The sequence below is a fragment of the Rhineura floridana genome, chromosome 2 (genome assembly GCF_030035675.1).
Source record: "Rhineura floridana isolate rRhiFlo1 chromosome 2, rRhiFlo1.hap2, whole genome shotgun sequence".
In the NCBI taxonomy this organism is placed as follows: Eukaryota; Metazoa; Chordata; class Lepidosauria; order Squamata; family Rhineuridae; genus Rhineura; species Rhineura floridana.
Genome location: NC_084481.1, coordinates 121,698,756 through 121,713,050, shown reverse-complemented (window position 1 = coordinate 121,713,050; position 14,295 = coordinate 121,698,756). Strand labels below are relative to the sequence as shown.

Below are 14,295 nucleotides of genomic sequence, written 5' to 3'. Positions count from 1 at the left end.
CAGCTTCAAGAAAAAGAAGGCAAAGAAACATATTACCCAATAGAGAACCTAATTCAGAGAAGTGCAAGGGCAAGGAGGTCTTAAGTGCACAGCCGAACTTCTTTTCACTTTTCCCAAACAGATGTAGGTCATGTTGCATCAAGAAGCCATATGGAAAAGGCGAATGAAACATTCACTGTGTGCATACGATTCCTTGCCTGTGCGTAAAAGGGTCCAGTACATCAGGGCCACAATCCCCAAGAGACAACAAGCTTACCCCAAGAAACAGTCTACATCATTAAGCCACTGTGTAATGAAGTGATTTGTAACAGGCTCCACATTATTGGGGAAGCGGAGATTTTCCAAAGTATTCAGAAGTAGATGAGGATTGTAATACAGAGCAGCTATGGCAACTTGGAGGCACATTGTTCGCAGTTCACTTGTTTTAACTTCTCTGGTCAATCGCTCTAAAGCAGCTTCTACAAATAAAGGTATACACTGAAAAGAAGGGGAAAAATCTCTTAATGTTTCAATACAGGATGCCAATATTTAAACAAAACATTTGTCCTGACAACATCCAGTAATAACCCTTGATGTTTAGCATTCCCACCTAGCAACCCGAGCACTAGATGCACCTTTTAACTCCTCAACATAACGGGAAACAAGAAAGCCACAGAAAGTTCCTCATTCTTTCTCTAATACCTTTGCCTGTCCCCTTCCCTATTTGCTGTAAGAAGCAGATGAGGAAGAACAACAGGACAAGGGAGAAAACTGACAAGAGGATCAATGGCTTCCTTATCTCCTTTAGCATCTGACTATATAAAGATATACAACTGATAACCATATTGCAAGGTGGCAGCTATATTACATCTATCAGTTAACCTAGGAAGCAATAAAAAAGTGAAGTTCAGCAGATGAAATCTATATATTTCTGGAATTTGCAAATGGTTATTTGCAGCACACAAGAACACTACATGACTATGAGTATATAAAATGTATAACTTCCAAAAGAAGAATTTTGAATTTCCCTAAAAAGAAAACCAGACTTTTTTTTACCTCAGTTGTATGAATGTCTCAGCTGGTGTTTTACTTTTGATGCCATTTTCTAATTACTGTTTTCTAAATTCAAAAGAATCAGGTGTTTTTCTGCTTAGTAGGCTTGACTTCACGGATAGAACACTGCAGTAAGGATTAGCCATCCTTCTGAGATTCACATACCAGCAGTGGGTGTGGCTAAAACAGGCACAGCCAAAGTGCACTTGCACACATATATGCATGCATCACATGCATACACACACTCAGCACAGGAAGGGACATGTATGAAGATCACAATCACTCAGCCTGGGAGGTGGGGGAATGGCTAGCATTTTTGCTCCCTGGTGCTGTGATGGAAAGCAAAAATGAAGTGTTTGAAAATGTAAATGCTCTCTGTTGTCAGCTCTACACTGCCTCAGCAGTGTCAGGGGGGGCTGGAAATTCCTGGGTCTTTGGCAGGGAAGGAAAGTCCTTAGCCAGCAGTCGGGTTGTAAATCTGCCAGGCCTATCCAAAGCGTACTTGCCGAGTCAGAAGTCCAGAAGCGAGGTCAGTGGAGGTCCGGGATCAATTGCCAAGGAGGTCAGTCAAAGAGATGCTGCAGGGAAACTAGGTCTACACAAAGCCACGCCTGACGTTGCAGTCAGCAACAAGCTGCAGCCAAGGTGTGCCTTATAAAGAGCAGGATGGACAGCAGGTGTGAGCCCTCAGCGTTTGGGCCTTAAGGAGACAGGCCTGCTCTCTTCTGCCTGACCTTCTGCTGTCTACGTTCTGCAGGTGAGGGGGGAGTATCCTGTTCACTGTCTGTGTCTGGCTGCAGGGCCTCTGCTGTCCCTGGGGTGCTCTGCAGCTGAGGGGCAGAAGGAGCTGGATTCTCAGGAGGCTCCTCCGTGTCTCCTTCTGAGTCTGCTGCTCCTGGGTCTGCTGCTGTTACTCCTCAGTCATCCTCATCTGAGGAGTCCTCTGACGGGGCCATGACATCTGTCAGGTAATCATGGTCAAGAAGCGTTCCAACAAACAGAGGCAGCTGGTCATTGGGATTGCCAGAGCCAGCTCCTGTTGCCCATCTCAGCCTTTTCTTGATCTTTCTCAATCCTGCAGGATTGGTTAAGGGGCCAAGCTAAATTCTTTCCATTTTTTTTCAAGCTGAAGCTCCCTTTGCCTAATATGATTTCTTCCAAATGATCCAGAGAAAAATAAATGCTACAGAAAAGCTTGTCACTAAATAGTGGCTCAAGTTACAGGAAGTTACACATTTCTGCTGAACATCAGGAAAACCTCCTAACTGTTAGAGCAGTATGACAATGGAACCAACTGCCTCTAGAGGTGGTGGGCTCTCCAACATTGGAGGCATTCCAGAGGCAGCTGGACAGCCACCTGTCAGGTGTGCTTTAACTTGGATTCCTGCATTGAGCAGGGGGTTGCACTTGATGGCCTTATAGGCCCTTTCCAACTCTACAATTCCATGATTCTAAGTAAGCAACAGGCAGCTTATAGAACACAGCTGCTGGAGGTTCTAATAATTTTAGGCGGACATCAATGCTAGTCTTAGAGCAAACCCACTGAAGTCAATAGATATGACATATTTATTAATTTCAATGGGTCTACTCTGAGTAGCAGTTGGTTTGGGGCACAATTCCCTTTGTGGGAATTTTAGGGCGTTTTCAACCCCGACAAAAACCTTGCAAAACAACTAACAAGGCTAGCAGGGAAAAGTGGGGGAAGAAAATAATTTTAAAGAGGTAAAAAAAGTTAAAGCACAAAAAACCACGTTGCTGCCACCAACTATTTGGTGCCCATTAGCTGCCAACCCAAGTTCAAGGCGCTGGTTATGGTGTACATAGCCCTATACAGCTTGGGACCAGGATACCTGAAAGACAATCTTACCCCTTATATACCCAGTTGATCTCTCTGCTCTGCAGGTGAGGGCCTCCTGCAGATACCATCTTATCAGGAGGTCCGTTCTGCACAACATAGGAAATACACCTTTAGTGTGCTGGCACCTACCCTTTGGAATTCCTTAAATATTAGGCAGGGACCATTTCTGTTATCTTTTTGGCGGATTTTACTGAAGACCTTTCTCTTTCAACATGCCTTTTAAGTAGAGACCTTATCCCAATCTGAGTCTGTTTTGGAATTGCTTTTTAAGATGTTTTTAAAGATTTTTTATAAGATGTTTTTAAGATATTTTTAAAATGTTTTAAAGATGTCTTGTTTCTGAGATGTTTTAAGACGTTTTTAGTGTTTTATCTTTTGTTTACCACCTTGGGCTCCTTCTGGGAGAAAGGGTGGGATAGAAGTTTAATAAATAAATAATACCTATTTGGAGGGGGGTCAGAAGAAACCTTTTGTAGGGACTGCAGTCTACCATACTCTGCTCTGCTGTATCATCAAAACTTTAGTTTCCATTTCTAAATAAGCAAGAAGGAAGTAGAAGCTTTGGAAAGTCTACTAAGCTTACAGTATTATTGCATTTGTAAGACATACTTATCTTAAATTAAATGTTTATTAAGCATGAAAGAGATGGCAGATTACTATGCCACCTCCAGAGAGCTGCCGCTGTCATAGCCAAAAGTCCATTCTACTTACCTGATCAATGCCACGACCCTTACACTGCAGAATGATCACCTCTAACAGCTTTGCCGCATGACATTCTGCATCTTCTCCTGCCACACCTGTAAGGACCTAAGAAATACAAATATACCGTTAATTTTAATACTGAATATTTAGTAGTATTTATTCTTTGCATTTTAAAGGGATTATATTGTAAGAGAGACTCACTGTTTTCCCTTCCTGCTGCATCCTTCTACACCTCCCAAAAATCTGTCCCAGAGGATTGGGTGACCCTCCAGAACAGTGTGAAGGGTGGTAGTGGGGGATGCAGTGGGAAATCAGTGAATATTGCCTCTTCTTCTCTTGTGATAGTGGGTGCCTCTGCTGGATCAAAAGTAGAACAGCAGCATTGGATTTCTGCAAGAACAGCAGCACTGGATTCCACCCAATGAATATTACTTTACATCCACAAAACTGAATTCCTATTTAGGTTAGTTAGGTAAAGGATCTGAAGGTGATTTACCATTTTTATAGATATAGCTGTAATTTAGTTTAATACTTGCTTATCAGATCACAAAAATTAATGACAGGCCAGTGTTTTTGTCCCTCTCACTACTGACACATTTCACTGTGTATTTCAGTGAAAATAGAAAAAGTTTGGGCACTTGCAATGAGCTCAAAGCTACATAAAACACAAGCCTAATCCAGCACAGGTGATCAACATGAGAAATAGGCTTGTGCATACAGATATTTTTTCCAGATGTCAGACAGACACACCATGTGGGTGGGGGGAGAGGGAGGAAGAACTGAATTCATCTAACACATAGGAATTTGGCTCCATTCTGGAGATTCTCCTACACAGAAGCAGGCTGTGAATGTGTTCCAGGACAAGAATTTCTCCTCCTGTGAAAATTATGCATTGCTACTAGTAAAACTGGTGAACCGCCTAGGTATTGCTTCTCAAAATGAAAGTCTATATAGTAATATTATTGTTGTTGTTGTTTATTAATAATAATAATAATTCTCACAGCACTAATCGCCAAATTAAATGAAAGCCAATAAATACCAAAGAGCTAAGCTTTGGTTCTTGCATTAAAACTGGGAGGCTGTCTAAAAATAGGGTATAATGTAGATATGTATTTATTTATTTATTTATTTTATTATTTATTTATTTTATTACATTTTTAAACCGCCCTATAGCAACAAGCTCTCAGGGCGGTGTACAACAGAATAAAAACAGGTTAAAATACAAGTGAGCATAAGTACAATACACTACAAAGGATATATGAAACAAGATTAAATCAAAATAAATTAAAATTAAAAATTAAAATTTAAAATGCCTGGGCAAAGAGGTAGGTACCTGGCGCCAAAAAGATAACAAAGAAGGCGCCAGGCGTATTTCGTCAGGGAGGGCGTTTCATAACTCGGGGCCACCACTGAGAAGGCCCTAGCTCTAGTTATTACTCTCCGGGCCTCCCTATACATTGGAACCCGGAGAAGGGCTTTCGACGTCAGGCGCAGTGAACGGGTAGGTATATAGTGGGAGAGGCGTTCCGCCAGGTATTGCGGTCCAATGCCGTTAAGGGCTTTATAGGTAAGAACCAACACTTTGAATCTGACCCGGAAACATATTGGCAGCCAGTGCAGCCGGGCCATATGTAGCACATGATCCAGAGAACCTCCCTTAGGTGTATACAAGGGCTTCCATACATTTGAGTTGTTCATCTCCACTGAAGTTTCCTCAAGCTTGAGGGCAGGTTGGGAGGGGAGTGAATCTAGATACCTGTCCCATCCTAACAAGGAATCACAGATGTCAAACCTAACAACTCTAATAATCAGTTTAGCACACTGAAATGCAGAAGGCACAGGGATTTCTTGATTTAACCACAGCAATTGTGAATAATTTTCAAGTTCAGCTCAGCTGCACCACCACTAGGATGTCATGTACAAAAGTCGCTATAATGGAAACTGGTGAGTGTTTAAAACATCCACCACAATGTTAATACACTGGCTTTCCAAAAGGTATTCCATGCATTATAAAAATTTACTTCCATGAGTGTTCTGAAGCTTACATTATTATTAACAAAAGCCCACCACCATACCACACAGTAGTAAGCAAAAGCCCGAGTGCAAAGGAGGAGTGCTTGAAATACATTTAATTTGATTCCATTCTACTTTCAATATACATGTTTGAGAGTTTGGAGGCTGGTCAGTGGTAACTTTATCTTTCAACATCACTAGACCAGTACTAAGATCTCAAATTGCTTTTAGCCACAAGTTGTATGTGAACAATACAGTCTAAATGCAAAACACAGATGGACTGTATTACTAGGCACAGATCAGAAACTATGCACACATATGACTGCAACCATTTTAATCCATGTCAAGGGGAGAATAATAAAATTGCATGACTGGTAACCACACAGCAGGTCTAAAAACATCCCCATATATCTGTACAGGCATGGGAGCTATTGGAAGCTACTGGTCACCATCTACTGCAGGGATAGGAAACCTGTGGCCCTTCGTATGTCACTGGACTACTACCTCATCAGCTCTGACCTTTGGCCACGCTGGCTGGGGCTGATGTGAATTGTTCAACTATATCTGGAGGCCACAGGTTCCTCACCCCTGGTCTACATGACTGGATCTACTACGCCTTTTGAAAGCAAAGTGGACATGCAATTCCACTAAATAAAATTACGAGTTGCACTTTGCTTTCTTTTGAGCTACACTTTACATGTTAAAACCTTGCAATTCAGATAATGTAGTTTATCGGGGTCTGTGTTGAGTTGCTGAGCCTTGCAGTCTCTTGAATGTGGATTAAGAAGAGATGTTAGAAAGGCACAAGCCTTTCTTACCTAGGTCTATACTGCGCAATATATATCTACAGGTTTTACCATATTGACTGGAAGATTAGTGAATTACTTACCTTTTTGCACATACTGTAGATCATTTCTAGGTATTTTGTATCAGACAGGAGTGTGTCTGTATCAACAGTTACATAATTATGCAACAGTGGCATCATATCTATATTAAAAAAGAATAATAAGCAGCTGTTATATCTTTCCTCTTGATCATTATGAAAAGTTGCACGGTGTAAAGGTATCGTCATTCAATTCTGTAATCATCTGCCTATGTTCAATAAAGCAAGAAAGACACAATAAGAAAGTTCACCTGTAAAGTAATCAAAACCATCCTGCTGAAATACTTCAAAGACCAGAGGCAAAAGCTGCCACATCTGTGCTGAGACCTGCTGACAGGTCAGACTGTGAGCCAAGGAGAAGATTTCCTCATAGAATTCTAGAACAAGAAAAAGATGCCTTAAGCTACTGATCAAAGCAGTAGCACCTCAGACAGTTTTTTTTTTTTTTTTGCCAAGGGGGGGGGACGGGGGAACGGACATCTTACCTAAAACATGCTGTTGTAACACTGTTCCTATTACTTGTAAACAGATACCTTCCAACTGCTGGGTAATCTGAAAGGGACAGTTTAAATGAAAGATAAAATATGGTCAAAGTCAAAAGATGCTTGTGTTAAATATTGGGTGACAGACCCGGGTCTTCAGAAATGGGATACAAGAAATCTACTAATTAGATTGGGTTATAAAGAATGGGGGTAGCTGGACAGAATTTCTAACAGTGTTTGATGTTATCCCCTTTTGTCTAACTTGGTTAGCAAGCCATAATCAAGACCAATATGTAACTATTTAACTGACCTTGAACCTTAGGAGAACAAGCTTCCAATAAAATACACACATACAAATGACTTAAGTGGCCCGTTTCCACAAAACGCACAGTAATGAGAGCAAAATACATTTTACAAAGAAGGTCACTGTCATTATTTGAATTATATATCACACAAACAGGACTGTCTTATAAGCATCAAAACAAAAAAGAGTTAAGTTCTGATCAAACATATACTTTTAATAGATATTTATGTAGTAAAGGGCTAAGCATATCAGATTGATATCAGGCAGCTGTCTCTGCCACAGATAAACTTGTTCAATAAAAGTTCTCATTCATTTCACTGAACACATCTGCTAGGTTCATATACGCTGAAGCACAGACCACAATTCTGAACCCATGGGTCTCCATCACAAGATATGCAGGGAAATCAGTTTTGTTCTAACCATTTGGTTAATTTGTTACTAGAATTTTAATTATTGGCTTTCTGCTATTTGTTTTATTTGCTGCTTTGTATATAGCTAGTTTTTACAGTTTATTGTTTTCATGACTATACTTTTACTGTTGATATTAGCTGCCTTGAGATTTTCTTTGTGGAATTTCTGTTATGCTGTTCCAATTCCAGAGTCAGTCGGTCTTCAAATAATCTCTAATTATACTATTGTCTTGTTCATACCTGCTGAGGTGAGCACTTTATAGCAATTGGCTCATCTGGCTGGGATGAACAGCATTAGGGCTGTAAGTTAGCCATGCACCCCTTTTTGAACCTAGGCCCTCTTACCCTAATTGGCTACAACTGAGATTGGGAAGTCTAGTCAAATATATATAAATATTATAAATATATATTTAAGGGTAGTTTGTGAGGGAGCCTCAGCAACAAAGTATCCAGAAAAAGTTAAGGAGGAAGGCAACAAGACAAAGGTGGTAGAAAAATAAAGGCTTCTGATGGGGAAAAATTGAACAACGGTAATCCATCTTGTTCTCAGCATCCATTTTGTTTTCTCAGAAAGAACATTTTGTAGTATTAGGCAGTAGACAGCCTGGTGCAGACATGGGCTGCTTGTGAAACTAGCCAGGTACCAGAAATAGCAGAGAACCGTTTCTGGCTAGGCCAGTTGGTTGGGATTTCCAGATAATCAGGAGGCCCACCTGGGTCTGGAACATTATTTCTGGACTATAGGAAAGTTCCTTGCAAAAAGCCCCCATGACATATTGCTAGTGCTTTGTTTGCTCTTTTCATATCTTTTACATATCTAATCAGACTTGTTTCTAACTTTGTGTATAAGTACTAGGCACCCTGCCCATGGAGGGCAGAGAGAGCTTTTTCAATCTTGTTTTGGGAGATCTCTCTCTCACTGCTGCAGCAATTGTGTGAATGGGTTTTGAATAAAGTCATTGCTGTCTGTTTTTCGAGTGGTCCGTCTTTTTCCCCCCCGACAGAATTGGCATCACGAACAGGATACTGCTACACGGTCGGAGTCTTGGGACCTCCTGCGACGCCTCATCAACTAGGCCAGGGTACACAATGTTTTCAACAGGGGTAAGAATCCCAGTTCAAAATCCACCCTGGACAACTTGGTGAGGCGACTATTGGCCCCAGAACATCTGATCGAGGTGAGTAGGACCTTTAAATTTTTAGATTAAGATGTAGTTACTTTATTTGGAACCATTATATGTTAATACTGTCTGTCTTTTACTAACCCTGTATATTTACCTGTAATTGGTCAGAGTCAGAAACTGACTGTGAATCTGATTCTGTGGTATAAGTCTGTCAGGTCAGTCCTCTGGCCTGAGTTTGTGTCAGGCCAATCTGAATTTGCAATTGCATTTGAATCTGAAATAACACAATTGCATATCTGAATCTGTTCTTGTATCTGAAGTCACCTAAGCATATGCAAACATGTACATTAGTCAGGAGAACAGCTCTGTGGCTGCATTCCTGTTCCTAGCCACCTCCGACAGCAGGGATCTTTGGGTATCCGTCAGGCACCCAAAGGATTAGCATGCCGGCCCAAGTCGAAGGGACATTGCATCCTAGACTGAAAAGACTCTGATACCAAGGACTCTTGTCTTCCCTATAAAACTGTCTGTTGTCCCTCTGCCCTTCGTAAGGGTGAGAAACCCTCTGTGTTCCACCACCCAGGACAGATATGACCCTCCTCTTGTGGTTTACCTTTCCCCAATCCTTTAACTAATGCTGCTGTTTCTTTAAGACTACCTCAATAAGCCATACCTTATCTTCCAGTTTCTGCCATTCTCTGGGTCATCAGTCAGTTCACTATGGGGGGGGGAGTAGTATCCCCAGAACTCCTAAGGTGAATGCCAGCCATGTTGATTGATCAGATCTGAAAACCCTTGGGGCCCCAAGGTTTTTGGTTCCCTTCTTGGGGACACCAGGCACGTACACATGTACAACTCCCCCCCCTTTTTTGGACCTGGGTCTTGCAACTATTTGAATAAATGGGAAGCCTACACCACCACCTAGCCTAACTTAAGTTTTCCCCGGGTTGGCACCTTTGATCTAGATCACTTCAATTACTTGCATGGGCAATTAGAAAAGAACCACCCACGTCAAATGAATACATTGTACCAATGGGACCAGGAAGCTTTCAAGAGTCACAAAAAGCCACCTGTACGCTCCCACCAAGAGTCCCAGAACAAATGAAAGCAGAAAACAAAAAAGTGAAAGAGAAATTGGCTGCAAAAGAAAAGGGAGCAATTGGCTGTCCTCATCCAATTTATTGCATTGATTCAGCCGTACGGTCAATTTACTGTGTGTATCCCTCCTGTTCCGTTACCAGCCCTTTACCACCCGTCTTAGTCCTGACACCTGGATCACCCATTCTCATACCAATCCTGGTTGTTCAGCTATTACCGGACTCCACCACTAGCCCTATGACTTCAGGGGAGGCCTCAACTGAAGCCAGATTTACACGTGTAGAGAAGAACTCATGGAACTTTAATTTAGATAGATGCCTATTATAGTTGGTACAAAAAAAAAACATTCACAAAAAGGTGCCATAAATCTCAAGTGAGGAGTCTAAAGGACGCCCAAGAGAAATTGAAATAAAAAAGTGTTACACAAATAATGCTATGAAAAGGGTTTTTTCCTGCTATCTGATTTGTGAACAAAGTTTTTTTTCCTGCTTATCTTACTTTACAGGTAACCAAGGTTTGAAAAGGGTTAACAAACAAATTAAAAGAGAGACTGCAAGAGAATGAGTTAATGTTAACAGCTCAACCCCCTCTCCTCTTTCCCTCGCTCTCTGGAGGTGTCTTAACTGCCAATTCCTGGGAAGGAAAAGTTGTCTCCGATGCCCATGGGTTTCTAAAGGGAAAGATGGGGAGCCCTGGGGAAAATATTTTCACTGTTTTCAGTTGAAGTAATAGAAAGGGAATTCTTCCAGTGCTCTCCAGTAATAATAGAATGCTTTCTCCCATATTTGTGTATTACAGAATAGGAGAGTCAGTTACTATTTGTAGTGGTTAAGGAATGTTTTGGGGCAAATAAATTGATTAAGGTATGGAGAAAAGGAGAGTGTAAAGTCATCACATAGGCCAGAGATTCTGTGAGTCTAGATGTTAAGCAAAAAAGGAACATGAAGGGTTTTACCCCCCATTCCTTCACTGCTGACAAAACCCCAGCACCAAAGCTTTGGTTTCTTATATAAAGAAGATCTTAATCATAGTTACTCATGTAAAAGAAATGCAAGGGGGTGCAATACATGATTAAAATGTGACTTTCTCACCTCAGGAGGAGTAAGGATTTAAGTATGGTCCGTATGCAAATGCCTTTCTTGATGCTTTGCTATTGCCTTCTGAAATTGCTATTGTTAAATGTGTTGCTATCTCTCCACCATGACCCAGTCTCTAGTAACAACCATTAAAGATCAGACCCCCGATTCTGAAAAAAGACAAATGGAGACTGGCAGGGTGCCTCTTGCACCCGGACCATTTGGGGGCTATCCAGACAGCTGCTTGGTAGCACCCATGGTCCCACTTCCCTATCTTGCTAGAGTATACCACAGTGTGGCTCACTCTAGCAAAAAGGAGGGTGAGTGGCAGTATAGCAAGATTGGCATGCTCCAAATTTTCCAGCTGTAGCTCAGCAATATTGCCACACCTGTCCTGTTTGTCAAGCCCACAACGTGGAAAAAACATTTAGGACAAAGAGGGCAGACCATTTCCCATCATGGAACCCTTTGTAAATATTCAGGTTGATTTTATTCAAATGCATAAATGTTGTTTTTAGGAATTTGTTCTTATTATTAGATGTATATATATTCTGGATGGATAGGAGAAATATTGTCAGCAGAAAGCATGGACTTTCTCTGCATGAAATTCCCATGGGATGCCCAGAGGCTACACTTTCCAAAGTTCACTCCTACCTGTTGTGGGTACTGCTTTACTCCATCAGCTGACAATCTTCTGCTCCATAGTTAGAGATATCACAGTGGCAACAGGCTGTTTGCTTTTTTAGCTAAGGCACCACATGAATTACTACCTCTCCTTGCTCACATGTCCCACGGCCAGGCACACATGAGCAAATGGGGGATGATTTCAGCAATTAAATAGGAATGGTTTGCCCCTGGATTCTCTTCTGTGGCACATGATTTTTGCTCTCCATGTTCAGTTTGTTTACAACACAACATTGGTAAAGCTGAAAAATCTACTCCCTTGGCACATAAAAACCCTTTGGTCCTTTTGTCAATATTCAGATGGATTTCATAGAAATGCCTCAGTGTGCAGGATTTAAGTATGTATTGGTTTTACTTGACATGTTTTCAGGATGAATTGAGGCATACCCTGCCAGGCATGCAGATGCCATCACAATGTCAAAGAAGTTGGTCAAGAAACTGGTTTCAAGTGGCCAGATGCCCTATTCATCACCTAGTCTTTATCCTTCAGTTAGGGATAAGGCCATGCTGAAGTACTGTCATGTATTAATTGATGCTGTTAGAATATTACATTCATAAGTCAAAGAGGCCCTCCCAAAGCCTCTCATGGAGCCTGGTCATTCCATTCTGCCTGGGCACTATGTGATGGTCAAGGTGTTCCACAGAAATAATTCTGCCATCAAGGTGCAAACAACTGGACACACGTGTCACAGTGAAAGGTCGGAGCTGAGCTGAAGCCAAAGGCCCTACCATTTGAACCTCTACAGATTGATCCCGAGCCAATGCAAGTGAGGCATGAGATCCAGAAGAGTGGCAGCTGTTTCTGAGTCCTAATGGCCCAATTACCAGCACCTGGGGTGTGGACTGGCAGACTGATAGAAGACGGTAGCCACGTGCCATAATAAAGCTCTTACAAAGTCCTCTTGTAAGCCTAGCATTGACAGGAGAATAGGATCCTATGCCTTACTATCTGCTTGGGTCACCTGTGCCAGCTCCAGCACCAGAGACTTTTGAACTTATTCCTTTACCAAGTGAACTTTTGAGTTAGTTAATAGAAGTATCCTGTATTTCAAGAAGGAGCCTGTCAAGACATACAAAATGTTATGGATTGGGTTAATGTTTATTTTAAGGTACACTATAACCCATACACTATATGGAAAGATAATTCTTTCCTACAATAAGCCCAAGCCAGTGCAACCAGCTTGATTTTAACTTCCTGTTGAGTGTGTTAACATCATCCACGCAAACCAAGTTTTGATTTTGCCATGATAGCATTACCAGCTAATGAGATATGGATGGTGTCCAATGTCTCTGCACTCCAGAACTAGCCATGGACCTCCCCTCATTCACAAGGGAAGCTGGTACCAACTGGTTCATTTTACAAATCCCTTTCATGGCATTCCTGGTACACTTTGGCCCACCCAGAAGGTTCTTTTGCCATTTACATGCGAATTAGTTCCACCTTTGGGAATAGTTCCTTCAAAACAATGTGCTTTCATTCCAGATTATGGCCAGTTGAAATTTAAACCTTTAAGAAACTACACTATGGCGAATTGTACTCATTGTGCTGAAGCGACTGATGGAGGAATTGGAATAAGTAATACATGAAAGGTCATTAATTGAGTATTAGGATTGATAGCTAAAGGCTGCCAAAGGGAGAAGATGACGGGGAAAAATTGAACAACTGAAATCCATCTTGTCCTTAGCATCCATTTTGTTTTCTCAGAAAGAACATTTTGTAGTACAGTAGGGCCCCACTCATATGGCTGGTTAGATTCCAGACCTCTGCCAAAAAGCGAAAATCACTGTAAAGCGGAACATAACCTTTGCTTACTGACAGACCCCTCCCTTGCTATTCAGAGATCGCCTTTACCTCAGGAGGGAGCCAGGAGTTGTCCCTGGTCCCTCCTTTGCTCCCCAGTGGCGGCAGACGACAGCTCCTCAGCGGAAAAGATAAGAACAGCGATCAGGCGGGAGGTAGCCGGGAGGCATCCCAGGTCCCTCTGTTGCCTACGCATGGTGCTGACCTCTCAACTAGCGGAGGTGATACGTGGCTCTTCGAAGAAGGTGCAAGGCTTCATAGAGCCACCGCGCCAACCATCCCCTTTATCACCACATCTCTTGGTCTTCGATGGTGGGAGGAGGGGTAGCAGGGAACCATCACAGGCCCCCCCAGTCGCCCCGTAGCAGTGGCAGGAGTGAGTCAATTGGACAGGTTGCCTCAAGCACCCAGTGAAGTGCCAGGAACTGTCCTTGGCCCCTCATGGGGTGTATGTGTGTGTTGTTTTCCTGGGTTGTCAGCCATGCCCCCCCCTACTCCTGGGGAAGCTTCTTTTTCCACTGCCACGTGTGTGTGAGTCTGGGCTGCTGACACCCAGTGGGGACAGCCTCAGTGCGCCGGCCACAGCCCACCCATACCCAGGCCTGTGGAGGGAGGGTTCTTTCCCGTCGTCGCTGCTCTTTCTCAGAAGCAGGAAGATACTGCTCTATTTAGGAAGGAAAGGAGAGAAAAGACTGCAGCAGGCTGCAGCTTTCCCACAGATTTCCCCGGGAACACGGGCGCAGAGCATGTTAAGAGGCCTTGACCTCGCCCCCCTTTGCCCACCCTGGGGGTGAGAAGGAGAGAAACCGCCACCACCGCGAGCTCCAA

General features: G+C 42.5%; 1 protein-coding gene and 1 non-coding gene across 2 annotated transcripts in view; both read right to left on the bottom strand.

Moving 5' to 3' along the window:
- The window catches only part of IPO7 (importin 7), a 64,975-nt gene that overhangs the window by 6,105 nt on the left and 44,575 nt on the right, over positions 1-14,295 (bottom strand). Inside the window, exons 17-21 of the mRNA XM_061610380.1 lie at positions 6,974-7,040; positions 6,740-6,865; positions 6,495-6,592; positions 3,602-3,697; positions 257-477 (exon numbers count right to left, since the gene is read on the bottom strand). Coding sequence (XP_061466364.1) covers positions 257-477; positions 3,602-3,697; positions 6,495-6,592; positions 6,740-6,865; positions 6,974-7,040 — 608 coding nt within the window. The remainder of the gene's footprint in view (positions 1-256; positions 478-3,601; positions 3,698-6,494; positions 6,593-6,739; positions 6,866-6,973; positions 7,041-14,295) is intronic.
- On the bottom strand, positions 5,750-5,929 carry LOC133378645 (small nucleolar RNA SNORA23). The gene has a single exon (XR_009761079.1). It is a non-coding gene; the product is annotated as a small nucleolar RNA SNORA23 (small nucleolar RNA).